Below are 20,434 nucleotides of genomic sequence, written 5' to 3'. Positions count from 1 at the left end.
TGTCAGCAACCGACCTTCTCTGTCCCTCAAGGTCTTGGTAGAGAAGGTCCGACAAATCTTGCAGTCTGTGGCCTTGTGTTCTGGGTATAAGCAGTAAATACAATTGTCATGCTTATCTTCCACGAAAAGTCTCTTCTTCCCACAAGAAGCACAGGGTCTGAATAAGGCTTTCTTCTCCTTTTCTGACATATTGTCTCTAAAGATGGCAAATGAAGATGTCTAATAGTAAAAGTTCTGAGAAACTGAGCAGAGCTCAGTGGAGACTCCCTAGCACAACGTGCGGTAGAAAAATCTGAGGCTCGGAGCTCTCTCAGGAAGGTTCCAAGGGGTGAGGCTGTGCTGATTGGTCCTGGCAAAAGTTTGGACTCTTTTACACAAAGAGGGTGATATACTACAAAATGAGATGAGGCCTAGGCCTATTTTCTCTTTTGTTTCTATGGTTATGATATATATATATATATATATATATATATGTTTTTATTTACCGAGGCTCCCATTCCGACGACGGGGAATGATACAAAGCATGAGAATCTATGAAAGTTCCAATACTGGGGTAAGCAGTAGAGATGCACAGGTCTCAGCAGAGGTGGTAAAGAGGGGGGCAGATTTGAGAATGGTAATGCTAACATCAAGACAGTTACGGTGACAGCATGGGATTCGTTTTTGTGCGGGGGTGAGGGGGAGGAGGTTGGGGAACTTTGAATGCCAACTGTTCAGGGGAGCAGCAGTGTAAAACCAGACATCACAAAGGCTCTGACATACACAGATGCAGCGGACCCCGATCTGTCTGAACAACCAGTACTGAGGAAATAAACCACACCAAGCAAACCTGTGTGTATGAAAAACAGGAACAACATTTTATTATTTTTACAGCATCTACAGAGGCCCTCGCTGTGACCGTGAAAGTAAAGCAACTGCTCTCTAGTTAAGCAGCGCCTCTCCGGGGTCTGTGGCAAGCACGTTAGGGGGCGGGGGCACAACACAACATTCCCTCGCCTCATCAACAATGCTTCACATAGCCTGAGATGCAAGTACTACAACAGAAAAGTAACTATTACTCGTTTTGTAGACTTCACATAGATGAAACTCCTTTTCGGCCTCACTGAGATACTCTCTGTACATAGATGAACCTATAAACTGAAGGCAGATTGCTGGTACAGGGCCTAGGCTATCTTACCAACTGAGACAGCATGAAGAGACCTGGCGAGGCCTTCTACAGACAGCAGTGGGCCAGGAATATCCCTTTCCACATCACCACCACACACAATCTTAGGAGAAATCCTGAGCAAGTTGTCATTTGCATATGTCTGTTACAAAGCAAAGGTATTATGGGGTCAACTGGAAATCCAAATGATTTAAGAAATAAAACTGATGTCTAGATTAGGTGGGGCTTTTTTGGAGACAGGATTGTGCACCCACTTTGTCAACTAAAAAGGACGAGTTGGCAATTCCGCAAAAGTGGAGGGAAGTTGGTTCGTTTTCAAGCAGCAATGAACTGCAACTTTTAATGACTTGAATCTTTTGCATTACATTCATCTTTAAGAAACTGAAGATGTGTTCTGCTACTCTCCCAAGCGAAGGCCATCTTTTTCGCCCCAAAATATTTTTCTAGAGACAACCTACCCTGAGCAAACTCAACAGTCAACTTGTCCTTTCATCGTTCAGAGATACTACATTGTCGGACAACTGTTTGGGCGAATGTTTGTGGTCTCTTATTTTTAAAGCAGCAAAGAACAACGCGATGCAGTGTGAGCTAAACAAACCGTGAAAGAAAAGCACACAAACAGACAAAGATATGCCTTGACTGGCAATCTGTGGATGAAGAACACTCATGCTCAAAGGCCAAACACACAGTATGATCTTGCCAAGAGCAGCCCTGGCACAGGCAGCACCCCAATATGGCGCCCTGTCAGAGTAACACAGCTAAGCCTTGTGGTTCTCTGCAATACATATATGTGCAAGCATAACCTCCCCCCTTCTGGTAGGAGGGGTGTAACGAAAGATTATGAAAGCTGTTCTGCTCTGCCCAGCATAATTATCTGCACAATCCTCAAAGCAAGCCCTTGGCTTAACTCATCTCAGTTAATGAGGTGCAAGACATTTGTAACCCCTTGGTTATAAGCTTTTCTCTTGCGGCCTGTAATGTAATGGGCAAGTGATATGGAGGGGTGATGTATCAGACCCGAAGCGAAGTCTACATGCTGGAGCACAAAGTTATAGCATTGCCTTCAAAACAGGCTACACCAAATTATTCAAAAGCCACTCCAATTTTGCCAGATGACCACAGGGCTGGTGGCCATCTTGACTCGTGTCCAAACCTTTGTGCAAAGATTGGCCTAGTGTGGCGACAAAGCCTTGAGTCATATGCTCCAGGTACTATCACCGTACTACTTAACGACCAGACTGCCTGGAGCACGAACCAGGAGCCTCCACTCAATGTTTTCCTCACACTAGGAAGTCTAAAGGATGCTACATGACAAAATCTAAGACACACGACGTCTGACTGACTAATAAGTGAAATAGCATGCAAGGGCAATGCCTCTGAAGGGGCAGAAGGGATATTTCACGTTTGGTGTCATGTTAGTGACAGATTTACAAGCCTTTCAGAGGCACCTGGTAGCAAATTTGCTAATTTTATCAAGCCAGCTCACCCCTGGGAAGGGTCAGTGACTTACCTTTAAGATGGGTCTTGCTATAAGCATACGCCAGTAAAGAACAGCTCAGAGCCACGCACTTTAACTGATGAGATGCACAATCTTCAAGCAACCATGTAACAAAGCTTGGTCAACAACATACCTCAGTACATCCGTTATCAATGAAAGCCTCACTTGATGGCGCACCTCAGACATGCTTTTGTTCGCTTTACCCTACACTACATATGGTCTCTCTAAAACCAGAATCCGAATGGTCTATAAATGAAGAATATTTCATTGCACCCAGTCCAACTGCACACTTGTGGCACTGCACATGCCACGAAAGGTTAGAGGTTATGGTTGTACAGCGCTATTTGGAAATTGCAAGTTGTACTGCATGATACCACAGCTTCCATCAATCTCAACAAACCTATTACGGAGCTGAGGATTCGGGAACAGGCTCACAGGGACATTGTGAATTTAATTTCCTAATACCACACAGCCCTATAGGCAAACAGGAAGTTGAAAGTGACTATGGTGAATTCTCACCACGATAATGCGTTTTACCATCATGTCAAACATGAGTGGAGAAATAGTTCATTTTAATCACAGCACCGATTGGGACATGCACCATTTATGCTTCAGTGGTAGAAGTGTGGGAGCGACGGATAAGAACCCTGGTAAGCAAGGCCATCAACAGTTCTTTAAAAAAAAAAAAAATTAAAGAAAGAAAGAAACCACACAAAAAAAAGAGGCGGGGGTTCCATGTAATTTTCTGTTCCTGTTATCTATGGGGAAGACCAGAAAGGTGAAAAGGGGGGCAGGCTGATAATAGCCAGCAACTCAAAACCCTAATGATATCAGAGTTTAAAGGATTTGTTCAAAAGGGAAAGCAACCACTTGTCAACAACAGCCAACACCGACAAGTAGTGGCGATCAGTGGTACTACAAAATGACTGCCAACAAAGAAACAAAATGGATGCTGACACGGCTCTCTTACACAATGTGCATTAGTGATACCTATGGAAAACATTAGTTACTTCTTTCTGAAGGGGCCTGTCTCACTTTTCACCCACCTCTTGCACAAGCACGGTACAATATCTGCATACTTTATTTTCAAAGAGAAATGTTTTCAATGCCCAATTACGCTCCAGCTGACAAAGAGCACACAAACACTAACTTATTCTGTCACGGAAACTAATTCCCTGCCACCAATAGTAAAATGAAAAATATTAACATGTTTTACCTTTCTTAGAGTAACAAAAGAATACTGAAAAAAAATTACATTTTTTTCACAAATTCGAGGATTATAGTTAAAAACTTTTCACTTAATGGAAACATTTCGTGATGGAGTCCATTGATTCTCCGACGCGGTGCCCAGCTTCACACTTGATGGTAGACCCTTTGCCCCCACCACATCCGCAGCAACCCCCTCACTGCAAGGGTCCGGAAACCGCTCTGCTGCAAGCATCTTACGGTCTTCACTGGAAACGATGGAAGGATGGTCTGGGTGGGAGGGCTGGAAGGCAGGTCTCACATTATCAAAATCGTTTTGCCATTTGTATAAGATGGTAAAGTCTTACAGGTGGAGGGAGACCAGTCACTCGGAATCAGACATCTCACTTTGGATAAAAGCAAAAACAGTGTAAGTCTACGAGCTGTGGGTGACAGAGAAAACACAGTTCCCACCCTTGCACGCTGCCCTTGAAAAGTCCAAGCGGCTAGGTTTTATCAACCTGCGGTACAGAAGCAAAACGGATGGTGGAAGAGCTCTTTAAAAAGACATAAATAACCCCTGGGTCCTGCACCGCCCTTGCTGATGAGGCCAATCATTCAAAGGTGATATCAAGACAATCAGCAGATTCAGGCAAATGAAAAGAGCAGCCAGATTAAGTCCATCAAATTAGGATTTTCTAAAAAGTCAACATTCTTCTATACAACCTCCTACTCTCAAGCACAAATCAGATATGTGAAATACTATTTGAAATAATCATGGATTCTGTCCAGGCACGTTAGTACTCACTCCAATTTGTCTCTAGCCCTACCATTGAAGGATTCTGAACATTTCCATAGCTGTACAAAGAGTTTATGGATGTTTGCTTCCCGATACCCGCATAGGTTTTTTTGCACATTTCTCTAACTGCCATTTTTTTTTCTAGAGTGTCATTGAGCCGGTGCGCATTTGACTTTTCTGGAACTCAGACAACTCAGATAAGTATCTCAAAAATTATTCCAACTCTAGTCACAGAACATTTTGGAATAAATGCTCGATTGTGGGGTAAGGGGCATGTCTTCTCACATACTACCCTGTAAGTAAAAATATGCCACAAAATCTGTAGTGCTAGAAAACTCTTACCCTTTTTAGACGTCCATCCTGGAAGATACAAAGATCGTAAGAAAGCTCAGCAGTTCTCTTCCATGTATACAATAGGTTTAGCAGTCTCCTTACCCACTGCTCTGAACACACCTGCTCTGCACTACCACCACACTGTGAAAACAGTGCAGATATTGCACCAAAAGTAAGGACAGCTCAGACAGTTTTGGAGGGAGAGGGAGAGAAAGCGAGAGAGAGGAGAGAGAGGAGAGAGAAAAAGCGAGAGGAGAAGAAAATTCAAGGAAGGAGACAGAAAAGGTGAGAGGAGAGAAAACGAGAGGAGAGAGAAAGCGAGAGAGGGGAGAGAGAGAGAGAGAAAGAGAGAGAAAGCGAGAGAGGGGAGAGAAAGAGAGAAAGCGAGAGAGGGGGGAGAGAGAGAGAGAGAAAGCGAGAGAGGGGAGAGAGAGAGAGAAAGCGAGAGAGGGGAGAGAGAGAGAGAAAGCGAGAGAGGGGAGAGAGAGGAAAACGAGAGAGGGGAGGAAAACGAGAGAGGGGAGGGAGAGAAAACGAGAGAGGGGAGGGAGAGAAAACGAGAGAGGGGAGGGAGAGAAAACGAGAGAGGGGAGGGAGAGAAAACGAGAGAGGGGAGGGAGAGAAAGCGAGAGAGGGGAGGGAGAGAAAGCGAGAGAGGGGAGAGAGAGAGAAAGCGAGAGAGGGGAGAGAGAGAGAAAGCGAGAGAGGGGAGAGAGAGAGAAAGCGAGAGAGGGGAGAGAGAGAGAAAGCGAGAGAGGGGAGAGAGAGAGAAAGCGAGAGAGGGGGAGAGAGAGAGAAAGCGAGAGAGGAGGAAGAAAATTCAAGAGAGGCGACAGAAAAAGTGAGAGAAGGAGAGAGAAGGAGAGAGAAAGCGAGAGAGGGAGAGAGAAAGCGAGAGAGGGAAGAGAGAAAGCGAGAGAGGGAAGAGAGAAAGCGAGAGAGGGAAGAGAGAAAGCGAGAGAGGGAAGAGAGAAAGCGAGAGAGGGAAGAGAGAAAGCGAGAGAGGGAAGAGAGAAAGCGAGAGAGGGAAGAGAGAAAGCGAGAGAGGGAAGAGAGAAAGCGAGAGAGGGAAGAGAGAAAGCGAGAGAGAGAGAGAGAGAAAGCGAGAGAGAGAGAGAGAGAGAGAGAGAGAGAGAGAAAGCGAGAGGGGAGAGAGAGAAAGCGAGAGGGGAGAGAGAAAGCGAGAGGGGAGAGAGAGGAGAGAGAGAAAGCGAGAGAGGGGAGAGAGAGAAAGCGAGAGAGGAGAGAGTGAAAGCGAGAGAGGAGAGAGTGAAAGCGAGAGAGGAGAGAGTGAAAGCGAGAGAGGAGAGAGTGAAAGCGAGAGAGGAGAGTGTGAAAGCGAGAGAGGAGAGTGTGAAAGCGAGAGAGGAGAGTGAGAAAGCGAGAGAGGAGAGTGAAAGCGAGAGAGGAGAGTGAAAGCGAGAGAGGAGAGTGAAAGCGAGAGAGGAGAGTGAAAGCGAGAGAGGAGAGTGAAAGCGAGAGAGGAGAGTGAAAGCGAGAGAGGAGAGTGAAAGCGAGAGAGGAGAGTGAAAGCGAGAGAGGAGAGTGAAAGCGAGAGAGGAGAGTGAAAGCGAGAGAGGAGAGTGAAAGCGAGAGAGGAGAGTGAAAGCGAGAGAGGAGAGTGAAAGCGAGAGAGGAGAGTGAAAGCGAGAGAGGAGAGTGAAAGCGAGAGAGGAGAGTGAAAGCGAGAGAGGAGAGTGAAAGCGAGAGAGGAGAGTGAAAGCGAGAGAGGAGAGTGAAAGCGAGAGAGGAGAGTGAAAGCGAGAGAGGAGAGTGAAAGCGAGAGAGGAGAGTGAAAGCGAGAGAGGAGAGTGAAAGCGAGAGGAGAGAAAGCGAGAGAAGAGAAAGCGAGAGAAGGAAGAGAAAGCGAGAGGAGAGAAAGTGAGAGAAGGAAGAGAAAGTGAGAGGAGAGAAAGCGAGAGAGGAGAGAAAGTGAGAGGAGAGAGAAAGTGAGAGGAAGAGAAAAAGCGACAGAGAGGAAGAGAAAAAGCGACAGAGAGGAAGAGAAAAAGCGACAGAGAGGAAGAGAAAAAGCGACAGAGAGGAAGAGAAAAAGCGACAGAGAGGAAGAGAAAAAGCGAGAGAGGGAGAGAGAAAGCGAGAGGGGAGAGAGAAAGCGAGAGGGGAGAGAGAAAGCGAGAGGGGAGAGAGAAAGCGAGAGGGGAGAGAGAAAGCGAGAGGGGAGAGAGAAAGCGAGAGGGGAGTGAGAAAGCGAGAGGGGAGTGAGAAAGCGAGAGGGGAGTGAGAAAGCGAGAGGGGAGAGAGAAAGCGAGAGGGGAGTGAGAAAGCGAGAGGGGAGTGAGAAAGCGAGAGGGGAGTGAGAAAGCGAGAGGGGAGTGAGAAAGCGAGAGGGGAGTGAGAAAGCGAGAGGGGAGAGAGAAAGCGAGAGGGGAGAGAGAAAGCGAGAGGGGAGTGAGAAAGCGAGAGGGGAGAGAGAAAGCGAGAGGGGAGAGAGAAAGCGAGAGGGGAGAGAGAAAGCAAGAGGGGAGAGAGAAAGCAAGAGGGGAGGGAGGGAGAGAAAACGAGAGAGGGGAGGGAGAGAAAACGAGAGAGGGGAGGGAGAGAAAACGAGAGAGGGGAGGGAGAGAAAACGAGAGAGGGGAGGGAGAGAAAACGAGAGAGGGAAGGGAGAGAAAGAAAACGAGAGAGGGGAGGGAGAGAAAGAAAACGAGAGAGGGGAGGGAGAGAAAGAAAACGAGAGAGGGGAGGGAGAGAAAACGAGGAGGAAGAAAAAGCAAGAGAGGAGACAGAAAAAGCGAGAGAGGAGACAGAAAAAGCGAGAGAGGAGACAGAAAAAGCGAGAGAGGAGACAGAAAAAGCGAGAGAGGAGACAGAAAAAGCAAGAGAGGAGACAGAAAAAGCAAGAGAGGAGACAGAAAAAGCGAGAGAGGAGACAGAAAAAGCGAGAGAGGAGACAGAAAAAGCAAGAGAGGAGACAGAAAAAGCAAGAGAGGAGACAGAAAAAGCAAGAGAGGAGAGAGAAAGGGAGAGAGAAAGCGAGAGAGGAGAGAAAAATCGAGAGAGAAAGCAAAAGAGGAGAAAGATAGAGAGAATGCGAGAGAGAGGAGAGCAAGTCAGTAGGTAAAGAGAGAAAAAGGAGCTTTCCCAAGTGTCTGTTTCCGCTCTACGGGAGATACAGGTGTTTCCAAAGTCTTCAAAGGGAAGATCTGCAGGCAGCCCCCTTCGATTATCTTTGCGGTTCTCTCTGTTATGTACTTGAAGTGCCCCTTAAAAAGACCGAAGAGATCGGCTTGGCTTGTGCTCAAGGTCTAGCAGATCTCAGATACGAGGGTCTACATCGCAGTCCCTGGTTTTGCCATTTTAGATTTCTCAAAACAGCAAGCGGTAATTTCAGTGAAAGGTAAGAGGCTGCGACCCTATGACCACTACAAGATGCTGTAATTCAAGCACTTGTAACCACACACATGCACGGATAGTCTTTTTGACCGACTGTGCATCCCCCAAGAGTGGTTTCGCTTGTGACCGAAGCATTTTCACATTTGGTCTACTTTAGCCATATTCAGTTGTGGGGCTGTCTGACCCTCAGAGCTATTTTTCCACCGGCATGTTCAGTGCTTTAGTTCTCAACATTTAGGGTACGCCAGCAGGCTGATACAGCCTATAATTAAATGATGTGTTTGGAAGTTTTGGACAGAACGTTCCTCTACTAGGGCTCATTTCTAGATAACCGACTGCAGTCTGTCACGGCTTCCTGCTCTTTAAATACTTGCATAGCTGAAAGTGCCTTTAATGGCTGCTGTTAATTTGGCAACCAGGAATTAATGCTGCACTCTGCCCTCGATGAAGTAGCTTCAATGTTGGTTTGGAATGCCCTGAGGGTGTCTAGAGAGCTTTCTTACCAAAAATCTATTTCCGGTTGCATTCATTTTAGATTAACATGCCCCAACCCAACATTTCAGAGTGGAGTTCCAAGGAATGGGGTTTTAGATGCATAAACCACAGCTTTCAGAAACATATAACCTCGTTATTGACACCCGAGGGCAAGCTTTTTTTAAAGGGAGGCTCTAGAAGGGTATTCTTAAATTTAAAAAAAAATGTATATTCCTACCCTCTTTAGAGTGAATCTTTATATTTCTAATACTACAGGCAAAACCATCACTGTGACATTTGTTACACACACATACCTCACTTGCTAAAGCAGTTTATGCAGTTTTGTAGCACGGTAAATTACAGATCCCAGCCAGAATCTCAATTATGTTATGATATGTTAATAGACTACACACGTGCTTGAAGCTAGAACCTGTAAGACAGTATTCACCTTACTTTTTAGTCTAAGATGACATCTACCTCACTAGAACTTTCAATGTAGTTTCCTTCTAAACGTGGCTTCTTTCTTGCTAACGACTGGAAAGCACCATTTTGAAAGAAGTCTCTTGCAAGGCAGTTCCTTCTGGCTGAAGCCCACTCGGACATCTTACCACCTACAACTTGCAAAATGGCTTCCTTCTAGCCAAACCAAGCAAGATGGCTTTCTCCTATTTAATACTTCGAAGAGGACTTCCTTTTTATTACTACTTGAAAGATGGCTTCCTTCTTTCAATACGAGTTATTATTTCTACAAGTCACATGGTGCTTAATCGTTTTTAGAAAACCTTCCATATTGGCAACAATGGCAAGAAGGACTCACTGCCATATTGGCAACAATGGCAAGGAGGACTCATGAACATTTATCTATGGCCTAAATTATCACTACCTAATAATTCAGGTAGATGGTCAGATCAATTTTTGGGGGCCCAAACAGACATTTGTAGGTGAAACCCCATGCCTCAACACTTAATTTCCGCACCTTTTTGATAGATTAGTTTGTTCCAAGTGTGCAAGCCCTGTAAGGAACTGATTCCGCAATTGCTACCAGTTCTCCAATGTCAGGATCTTCGGTTAAGACCCTACTTCAGTTAAGTCTCAGGGTAAATTTGCTGCAGTTTCTAAAAAGCAGAAAGATGGCTCCATAGGGTACGATGTTCAGCATCACGATGCCGTAAAGGCTTGCACAGAATGGGAGAAATCAAATGACGGGTATGTGATCTCTAAAGTATTTCGGTGATCCTATTAAACACAGGGGGACCATTCAAACTTGTGGCTGCTGAAGACAGCCGCTACTACTGTATAAAAAACAATGGGTATACAGTGGGTGTCAAAGAGCTGGCTGGGTTGAGCAGTGTCTGTGCAGTTCTACTTATTACAAACACTGCAACCCGCCATGAATAGTTTCTGCAGGTAAGGTGCAACTACCAATCTTAGTCTACCTTGGCCCTCTGTAGGTAAGGTTTCACCTTCTCACCGTCACATGTGGAAGCTGCTTCCAGTATACTCTAGCTTCTCATATAATGGATCTTGTTTGGAATCTAGCACTTTCAGTCCTTTCTCCCAATTCCTTTCTTTGGAAGGGACGCAGACTAAGACGTCAAGCTCTCCTGTCGGTCACCACCGAAACATATTCACCTGCAGGCTGCAAAGATGCAAGACGTACTGCTGTTTAGGATGTTCCAGTACACTGGTTTTTTAAGATTTTTAGTCCATTTGGTAGATTTTGATACTATAAATAGCGGTGTAAAACAATGCATTTTTTTAACGTTTCATGAATCATTCTTTATTGTGAGAGCCACAGCTTCTCTCTATCGGCTTATATTTGACACCAGGCAACTGGGGTTTAAGCTATATTATGTCAAGACCACCATACATTATTCCTCCTCCTCAAACAAGGCTCTTTTAACAGCAGGAACCGAGTTTTAGACTGCAACAATATGCCCACAAGACACTGCCAAAAACAAACTAAAGGGGAAAGAGATTAATATTAGGGACATAGAGGTATACTACTCAGACGACAAGGCTGGAAAAACTCAGCATATCTTTCATTCATAAGGTTTGTGCAGATCAGAGTTCGCATTCCTGTCCTAGACTCTGCTGTACCCCAATTTTCAAATTAAACTGAATAGAGTAGAGAAATACGGAATTTAAGTAAAGCACACTGCAAGCATATTCAATCACAAATGACTCATGAAATTAAGCAAGTACCTCAAAAGGTAGCAAGCAATTATTATTATTATTATTTTTTAAGAGCAACCCGTCAAAAAGAAATAGTCAGGTTCTGCAAGGTACGAGTCAAAACCCCGGACCACCAGTGACAGTTTAGGGTTACGTGCTGAAATATTGGGATTCACACAACCTCAAACATGCAACCTGGTGGGCTAGCCTCCAATCTCTATTTACAAGTCAATTAGGCCATACACCCTTGAAAGGGGGCTGTAGTAGAAGAACCATACGCCCAATCCAGAGAGCCTACAAGGGCACTCCCACTGCACAGGGGTTCACTCCAAACTACCTGAAACTTGATGAGCTAACCCATGGCTTCCATGTTCTTGCCATTGGAGTGCAGACGCACCAGGTATCTTAGATGGTCTTACAAGATGGGTGTTCTAACAGGAACCAGAGTTCTGTGCGTTTGCTTGGGACCCCCTTCCGCCCCCTTGGCCAGAGAAGGAGGGCGAGAGAAGGAGAAAGCTTACAGCAGGCCATATCGGCTTTCGTATTTGCAGAGGATGCTCTTGCACTTCCCCATCTCCTTGCGTAGTTCGGCCACTTCGGTACGCAGAGCTGTGTTCTCCTTTTCCAAGAAGGCTGCCCGCACCGTGATCTGGTTCTCCTTCAACCGCCGGGCATCCCTCGATCGCTTTGCTGCAACGTTGTTCTTCTTCCTCCGTGACCAATACTTTTCGTCCTGCGGTAGGGAAAGGAAAAGGACTTGCTTGAAAGCCAACTTTGAGTCATTACACAATTCAGTCCAGGCAGCTAAAGAAAAAGCAACCCATCTACAAATATCAGGCATGCACAAGCTATTAAAGGGTTTTGACAACTACTGCTCTCAGAAGAACCTTATAATCAACACCACTAAGACAGTATAATTATGTTCAAAATTTACAATCAGCTGCTAGACAAAGTCGATGCATACGACTACTTGGGAATACCACTTGATGGAAAGTTGAGAGGGCCAAGCAGAAAATTATGAGCGAGGGTAGCCTGTCGCAACACTCCAATGCAGTGCTTTGCTTCAACAGAAGATTGATGAAGCTAGCATTGGAGATTAAGCAAGCTAAAGCACAAGCGACTGCGCTTTATGGGACAGAGTTCTGGGGTTGGAACAATGTACAGGGTCTCCTGAAAATCAAAAATAAATTGTTGCGTCGCTTGTTGCATTTTGGCCAAGGGACCACAATGACAGCCCTAAGACATGAGCTAGGCATGCACAGTATTTCAGCAGTTGCAGGACTAAAACCAGATCGGTTTTACCATCGAATATGGAAAAAACTAGTTTCAATCTTCCTCAAGCCTGTCCGTGAAGTCTGGAAAAGCAGCAACTCTCAAAAGTTGCCTTGGCTTAATTATATTGCAGGGTTCTTAATCAGCAAAGGAAACCAGGAGTTTTGGACAAATCCGGAAAACTTGATACATTCAACGTCGTAAATAAAGAAAAAATATTGGGCAAGGAGGCATAAAAATCAGGTTGGCAAGACTTCAGCACTTTGAGTTATTATGCATTTTTACCCTGGCCGCAAGGACAATAAAGCTGTGTCTGCTTTTTTAAAAAAATGCAATACAGGACACTGTAACAACGCCATTAACTTATGCCTTTGCACTGACAAAGAATCTATTTTTAGTTTAGTAGCTTCCTATAATTATGCTGCTTGGAAGGTTATACGCCCATTGGCTAAGGTGTACAATAGACTTTCCATGAAACATAGGTGATTCTTATCCATTCTATCCAGATTATAAATTGCATAGTTAAATTATGACATGGTTTCACCTCCACCATGAATTTTAATTGGGACTATGCTACGGATTTGAATTTAGATAGTTGGTGATACTTGCCTTTGCACTTCAGGATTACAAGGAGAGGTGAACCGAGATGCAACGGACTTGATGAAGTACCCCAATTTGACATCTGGTAGTCTGTTGCAAACAGAATTTTGATGCCCAATTGTTTTATATTTTTATCACCCTTTTACATTGTATGACTGACATTTACAAGCAGAGTCAACCAAACCAAATATAGACGGAAATTGGATAATAAAGAATTTAAATATAAGTTTCTTTTCATTACAGCGAAGAGCTGCATTATCTAGGACTGGCGCCCCCCCCACAGATTGAATGGCTCTCGACGATGTACCAGATAACCTCCTATGAGAGGGCCATATATAACCTACAGGATAAGACAGAGACCTTCCTCCTCACCTGGCCGCTACCCCCAAAAAGGGTGACCAGATTTTATTTCACACAGACACTGCCCTTGAGATCCCATCTGCTCATGATGCTTTTTTTTGGGATAATTTTATTGAGTTTTGAATGTAACAAGGAAACAGCACCATTCAGGACTACATCTTAAAAGGCAAGACCAAGGCAAAAACACTTCACATTGGCATAAAAGGATAGACACACCTAAGTTAAGTATCGGCATATCCACTTTCAAGATGGAGATCAAATCAATCCACATTAGTCGTCTAGCACTCCAACCCATTTGCCCCACATTCGGCGAAATTTCTTAGGACAACCCGTGGCCACAAAGAGGCCGTTCCTGCGCCGCACACCAGTCCACCCCTCTGCGCCAGCGCGCCAATGTGGGCGCGGTGGTATTCAACCAGTGAGCAGCAATGTCCCTATTAGCTACCACCAGTGCTGCATTAAGGAAGAGTTTCTCAGCCCTGTTGCCATCCAGCCCCTCGGTAATGCCCAGTAGAACACGCGTAGGATCAAGAGGATGCTCCCAGCCCAAGACCTCCATGAGTTCTCCTGTTAAGGACTCCCAGTATCTCTGTATCGCAGGGCAAAGCCATACCATGTGATAGAAGTCTGCATGGGAGTGGGGGCAGCGGGGACAGAGGGCATCAGATTGTAGTCCCGCGCGGTGGAGACGCAGCGGTGTAAGATAGGCAGCGTGTAGGAAGTATATTTGGACCAGCCGAAGCCTCGCTGAGACTGTAATTGTTCTAGGGGCCATCAGGGCGACTCTCCAGTCAGCGCCCTCCAGAGCCCCAAGCCAGCCCTCCCATTTGTCCCGGAGTTGAGAGAGGGAGTTGGGGGTATTGTTGGTGAGTGAGCGATAAATGCAGGAGATCCCTACTCTTCCCAAATCACCGGTCATGACCTGAGCTTCAGGTGGACTATACTCAGGCAAGGGAGTGCCATCTGGAATATAGGAGCGGAGGGCATGGCGCAGCTGCAAGTATCGGAAAAATTGAGAGGAGTGGAGGGAGTGTCTGGCCTGCAATTCCTGAAAGGAGCGTAGATGGGTACCACTCAAGACATCGCCCAGCAGGGAGATCCCGATAAGATCCCAGGGCCCGAACCCTGACAAGGAAGCAACCTCTCGGAGCCAGGTGCTGTACCACAAGGGGGTATATTGGGTCAGCTTTCTCGCCCAGCGGGTATGATGCAGTGTGGCCCGCCAGGCCAGGAGCACTCCACTGGGCTCTCCCTGAGGTCACACGCGAACAACCGCGCCATACAGTATCCCCCATAAAAACTTAGTGGCCAGACCGTCCATTTCACAGAACCAAGGCCTAGCAAAGAAGAGATGCGTATTCTGAAGCATGTAAAGAAAGTGAGGTAAAATCATCATTTTAAATAGGGCTATCCTGCCCAGAGGGTTTAGGGGCAGCGTACGCCATTTAATGAGATCAGCGCGAACCCGCTTAACCATTGGGGTGACGTTTAGTGACCATGCGAGGTCGGGGAGAAGGGATATCCAGATCCCCAAGTACTTGGACTGCCGAAGGGAATTCGTCGACTGCCAATCAAAGCACTCGTGTGACAAGTGAAGGGGGACCAGAATGGACTTGGCCGGGTTTAGTCGAAGGCCAAAGGTGCACTCGAATAGGTCCAATGCTCGGAGGCATCTGGGCCCCGATTGGGCTGGGTCTACCAGAAACAGAAGTACATCGTCTGCATAGAGCGCGATCTTATCCTCTTCAAAGCCGAGCCACCTCCATCCAGTGAGGGAGTGGTCATACCGAATAAGGCAGGCAAGGGGCTCCATTGGCAAAGCAAATAGGATAGGTGAGAGGGAGCATCCCTGCCGCGTACCTCTTCTAATGGGGAAGGGACGGGATAAAGCTCCATTGACCAGGACCTGCGCCCGGGGCCGATGATACAGCGTCTTCACCAAGTTGCGGAAAAGGGTCCCAAAGCCCATCTGCTTCAATACTACCTCCAAATAGCCCCAGTCAACCGAATCGAAAGCCTTCTCGAAATCTACAAGAAGGAGAGACAAGTAGGGGGACAGCAAGTGCCGGTTCGCAAGAGCAAGATGAAGGCGTCTAAGACAGTGTCTAGTCCCTTGGAGAGGCATGAAGCCGCATTGGTCTGGATAAACCAGATTAGCTAGGTGAGGTCGTATGCAGTTGGCTAGGACAGAGGCGAAGATCTTAAGCTCAGTATTGATAAGTGAGATGGGACGGTAGTCCGAGCAGTAGTTCGAGGGGGCTGAGACTTAGGGATTACTACAATGGTAGCTAGGTCTGTCTCCGGGCGGAAAGAGCCACACTCCACCGCTTCATTGTACATCGCGAGGAGAGGTGGAGCCAAGGTGTCTCGGTAGGACGAATAAAATGCTTGGGGGAGCCCGTCCAGGTCCGGTGTCTTACTGGCTGCCATACGCAATATGGCATCAGACACCTCCTCGGGGGTGATCGGAAGATCCAGTGCCTCCGCCTCAGGTTCACTAAGGCACGGAAGGGGGAACCGTTCCCGCCGGAGAAGCTCAGGGAGCGAAAGACCAGGCGACTGTGCCGAATAGAGGGTAGCATAGTAAGTGGCAAAGCATCGGGCCACCTCTGTCGGAGCACGATGGATCTCACCGCTCGTATCAGTTACCTCCGGTATTATACAGTTGGCCATAGGGTAGGTAGCGAGGCGGTGGAGGAGCTTCCCACTTTAATCTCCCCAACCATACACGCGGGCCACGGACGAACGCCAAAGCAATTTGGCAGCTTCCACGGTGGTCTGCCTGAACTCATCCCTCAGGAATGCAAGTCTCCTGTCTTGGGCATCAGTTCTGTCATCAGGGAGCAGGACCTCAAGCTGGGTGGCCTGTGCTTCCAGAAGCGTGAGCTGGGAGTCCCGCGCCGCGCGGGTGATTTTAAGTTGGTTCTTGGCGAAACCCAAATGGTGGCTTTTCCGGCCTCCCAGAGGGTACAAGAGGAGGACACCGAATCTTGATTAGTGGTGAAATAAAGGCGAAGCTCGGCACCAATGTGGTCCTTAAACTCCTCGTCCTGGAGAAACCAGGCGCTGAGTCGCCAAATTGGGCGGGAAGATGGGGGGAGGGAGCCTATGTGTAGCATCATTGGGGAATGGTCCGACAAGCACCTAGGGAGGATAGAAATTGCTTGAATCGCCAGGCAATCCTGGGCCGGCAGAAAAACGTAGTCTATGCGCGAGTGCATGCGGTGAGAGGCAGAGGTGTGGGTGTATTGTCGCGTTGTCGGGTACCAAATTCTCCGGGCATCCCCGAGACCTAGGCTAGCAGCCCATGTCGAGAGGAGGCCGGATTGGGCAGTCCTAGAGGCGGAGGGGGGAGACGCAGTGTCAAGGCCAGGGTCCATAACTGCATTAAAATCACCCCCAACGACTGTCATTCCCAAGGGCAGGGCAGCGACTTCAGAGGTAAGTCTGCGGAGTGTGGAAGCCAACAGGGTGGGAGGGGAATAAACAGCCAGTAGGTTAAGAGGGCAATCTCCGAGGGTCCCTTCCAGAAGAATAAAACAGCCCTGAGGATCATGTGTCACTTTACGCGCCACCAGAGGAAGAGTGCGGTGCACCAGGATAGCTACCCCTCTTGACCCCCTACTAAATCCAGAGTGCCAGACTGCACCATAGCCATGTCGCGCAAGGAAGGGACAGTAGCTGCCTAGCAGATGGGTCTCTTGAAACAGGAGTACGTCCGCGGCCTGACGCTGAGCATATCGCATGACAGCTGCGCGCTTGATTTTGTCTAACAGGCCATTAACATTCCAGGACATTATATGGAGCGACAACGCCCTGCTAGAATCACCGGACAGGGGGAGGCTGTGTAAGGGCCGCGCCATCGGCCAGCATGGCAGTGGTCATGGAGGTGAGACTATGTCTAGAGCCAGTGGATATGGTGTCATAGCAGTGTGTGACATGTGTTCGCCCAGATGTAAAGGAACAAGGTTGGTGCAAAAAACAAAGAAGATAAAAAAAAGATTAATCAGAGGAGAGGCCGCAGCCCCAACCACCCCGCCACCCCCCACCCTACACTTCAGGAACGGAAGTATCTGTCACCCGAACAATAAACAGGGAAGCAGAAGAACCAAACTAAAACGCTTGTAAACAGGGAAAGTCGTGGAGGACCCCTCCTCGTAGTAGGATGTTCATATCTATAGCCATCGGCGACAAGTTAATCGTTAAGCAAGGTGCTAGCATTGGTGGCGCCAGCCAACATCTGAAGAGACAAAAGAAAAGTTAACAACTCAGCGAAAGCTCAAACCGGCCCTGGGAAGAGCGTCGGGCTGCGAGAGAGATCAGTGTCCGGGAGGTCTAGCAAGGATGGGTGAGGTGAAGCAGTTCCGGGGTCGGAGCGGCCTAAGGAGTTGGAGCGCCGCCTGGCAGGAGGTGTCTCTCCAGGTGGCTCAGGCGTGTTCCCCCGCGACTGCTCATGATGCTTGAGGGTGATTGCCTACTCCCCCAACTTTACTCTCCCACTTCCGCCTTTTCCACATCTTTTTTTACTCGTCTCATTCCTCTCTTCCCCCTATCTCTCCCCTTTTCCTGGGGCGTGTGGATGCGTGTACGGATTCCCGGTAGGCTTTTCCTTTGTTTCTTTTTGTCATGACCATTCTGTGTACCGATGTGGACCCTTGATATTGCCCTTCTTTGTCCTTCAAGGGCCTCTGCCTCTTGGGAACACCGCATGCTATGTATCTAGCACTCGGTTTCATCTTGCTCTGTGTTTTTTCGTTCAGTATTACTATGTCACACATGGTACCTTATGTTCTCCATTCCGCCTTCCCCTATACACTGTTCTGATCTTTTAATAAATAATTGTTAAACAAAAAACGTTTCTTAGGACTGCCAGTTAAATGTGGAGTACCTGCAAGAGGTTTGCTCCATATCGTGGGTTGGCCCTGCAGAAATCATAGCAACAGCTGTTTAGTGGGAATGTTCCAGCATTGAAGATTCAAATGCTGTGCAACCTTCTGACATCTAGTGGTTGCTTTGGAATACAGCAACTTGTTTTTCTACAGTCTTCCTTTGGATTCCAAATGAGCACAGACTGACTCATGATCATGTTTCCCCCAAACACACAGTGCACTAGGACACCAACTCTACCTCCTTGTCTTTTCCTGTCACCCGGTTCAGAGCTGTGCACATTACAATGACCAAGTTAAAGTTAATGCCCAAATTGAGTTTATAAATTTGAGCAGCTAAAAAGTGAATTCATGATTCTTTATACCAAACATTGAGACATACATGTCATCTTTGGCAATTCTAACTCCTCTGTGGATGTGGAGATGGAGGACCCAAGTAAAGACAAAGGGAACTTTGGAAGCTTGACATTAGGTTACAGAATTGTGCAGTTTCTTTGAGGTTAGAAAAACAGATTATTGAAAAGGAAGGAACAACACTTTCTGCTCAATATGAAACCAAAGACCTTAGGAACGAAGGCAAGGGTTGAGCAAAGGTTAAAATACTTCACAGTTGTCATAGGCTGGAAACATCTGGACCTTGCAATGAACAAGTAATGGGAACTAAAGAGGTAGTCTTTCAGGTGGGAGGTCACACTAGGGAGTAGCTTCAAAAATGATTGTACCAGACCATCAAAGTGTTACCCGAGTGCTCCATGAGATAAGACTTATCGGAAGTGTTCCTGTGAGTCCCAAAGTAAGTTAAATCTGTGTGAAGAATTCTACCATTCCACTTCAGATAAAAAGGCATTCATTGTTAGAAATATGGCGTCCACTACAGGAACTTGGATAGCTTTTGCCAAATTCTGTAGACCCCAAATAGGTTAACAGGACACGAACTTACCAAGAATCCTTCAAAATGGGCAGTGTCAAAGGAATTATGATAGGATCTAGGGCCCATGGTGAGGACACAGATGCTTTTGTTGATACTTAATTGACCAACTTGGAGGGGAAAACACCAATTTTTCCTAATGTGGGACTTGTGAAGAGCTGAAGTATTTTTTCAGGACCTGACCCACCAGTTAGACTATCACAGCAATATGAGATTAGAACAACTCATTGTTAAGCATCGTCCCCGTTTCAATTTGTATTTATTTGCACACTACCAGCACTGAATAACGGACAGTGACCATCTGTTCTAATTCGTTGCCTTTAGAAAACTAGTAATAAACAGGTTTAACCAAAAAAAAAAATCCTTCCTGCTCAAGTGTGGCTTTATGACTGTACTTTTAGACAAATTATTTTGTACAATTTTTTTACTGTCAATTTTTCTGGTGACCATCATCATCTTTTAATACTATCACCAAGTTGGTCGCACACTGCTCCACCCACTAGCGTGTTACCCCGAAGAATTGTGGTCCCTGTAGTCAGCGTCGGCGGGTACGCCTATGCTCAGTGGTGCGTGCAAGTCAGAGTAGCGTTAGCCATCCCTGGACACGTGTTTCGCGGTAGTTGCCGCTCGTCAGCAGGGAGTAGGAAGAGTGCAGGGTTGCTTGTGTAGGCTGCTAAAATCATTTCAGGTCTGTACCTCTCGTAGCGAACGCAGGTGCACAACCATGAGCCCACAATTCTACAGGGCAACACGCTAGTGGGTGGAGCAGTGTGCGTCCAACTTGCGGATACATATTTAGTGGCTCTCTGAGCCCCGGAGTCGACGGGCTCATGGTTACGCACCTGCGTTCGCTACGAGAGGTACAGACCTGATATGATTTTAGCAGCCTACACAAGCAACCCTGCACTCTTCCTACTCCCTGCTGACAAGCGGCAACTACCGCGAAACACGTGTCCAGGGATGGCTAACGCTACTCTGACTTGCACGCACCACTGAGCATAGGCGTACCCGCCGACGCTGACTACAGGGACCACAATTCTTCGGGGTAACACGCTAGTGGGTGGAGCAGTGTGCGACCAACTTGGTGATATATATCTTTTAATACTAGTTTGTGGCTCTATAGCAAACACGCATTACTTTTACACACAAAAGAGGGGCATGTTCCCTATATCCATCATACACGGACAATGCAGAGACTAGGCATTTGCCATCATGGTTGGCCTAGTCTAATCTAGATGGCAGTCCCTGAGATCTAGTTTGCCCTTGTTGTCTACCTTAGGGTATGCATTTATTTAATTGGGTTAATTACAATCCTTTCTTTCAAACCCTCATGTGATACTCCAATGTATCTGTGTTTAGGTTTACACGTTTTTTATTGAATTTCAGTTTTTATGACCGGTTA

At 46.8% G+C, this 20,434-nt stretch overlaps 2 protein-coding genes across 3 annotated transcripts in view; one reads left to right on the top strand and one right to left on the bottom strand.

The window, feature by feature from the left end:
* Nucleotides 1-832: 832 nt before the first annotated feature.
* The window catches only part of TEF (TEF transcription factor, PAR bZIP family member), a 127,802-nt gene continuing 108,200 nt past the window's right edge, over nucleotides 833-20,434 (bottom strand). For both annotated transcript variants that reach the window (XM_085601205.1, XM_085601204.1), the window contains exons 4-5: nucleotides 11,508-11,719; nucleotides 833-4,255 (exon numbers count right to left, since the gene is read on the bottom strand). In XM_085601205.1, coding sequence (XP_085457331.1) covers nucleotides 4,234-4,255; nucleotides 11,508-11,719 — 234 coding nt within the window. In that variant the 3' untranslated portion in view covers nucleotides 833-4,233. The remainder of the gene's footprint in view (nucleotides 4,256-11,507; nucleotides 11,720-20,434) is intronic.
* On the top strand, nucleotides 5,843-8,065 carry LOC146833399 (uncharacterized; the record flags this gene model as incomplete). Its single annotated transcript, XM_085600206.1, has 2 exons — nucleotides 5,843-6,142; nucleotides 7,706-8,065. Coding segments are annotated over 2 exons (660 nt in total), but the record flags the coding sequence as incomplete, so codon positions are not given.

Source organism: Triturus cristatus, chromosome 4_2 (genome assembly GCF_964204655.1).
Source record: "Triturus cristatus chromosome 4_2, aTriCri1.1, whole genome shotgun sequence".
In the NCBI taxonomy this organism is placed as follows: Eukaryota; Metazoa; Chordata; class Amphibia; order Caudata; family Salamandridae; genus Triturus; species Triturus cristatus.
This window is presented reverse-complemented; position numbering and strand designations above follow the sequence as displayed.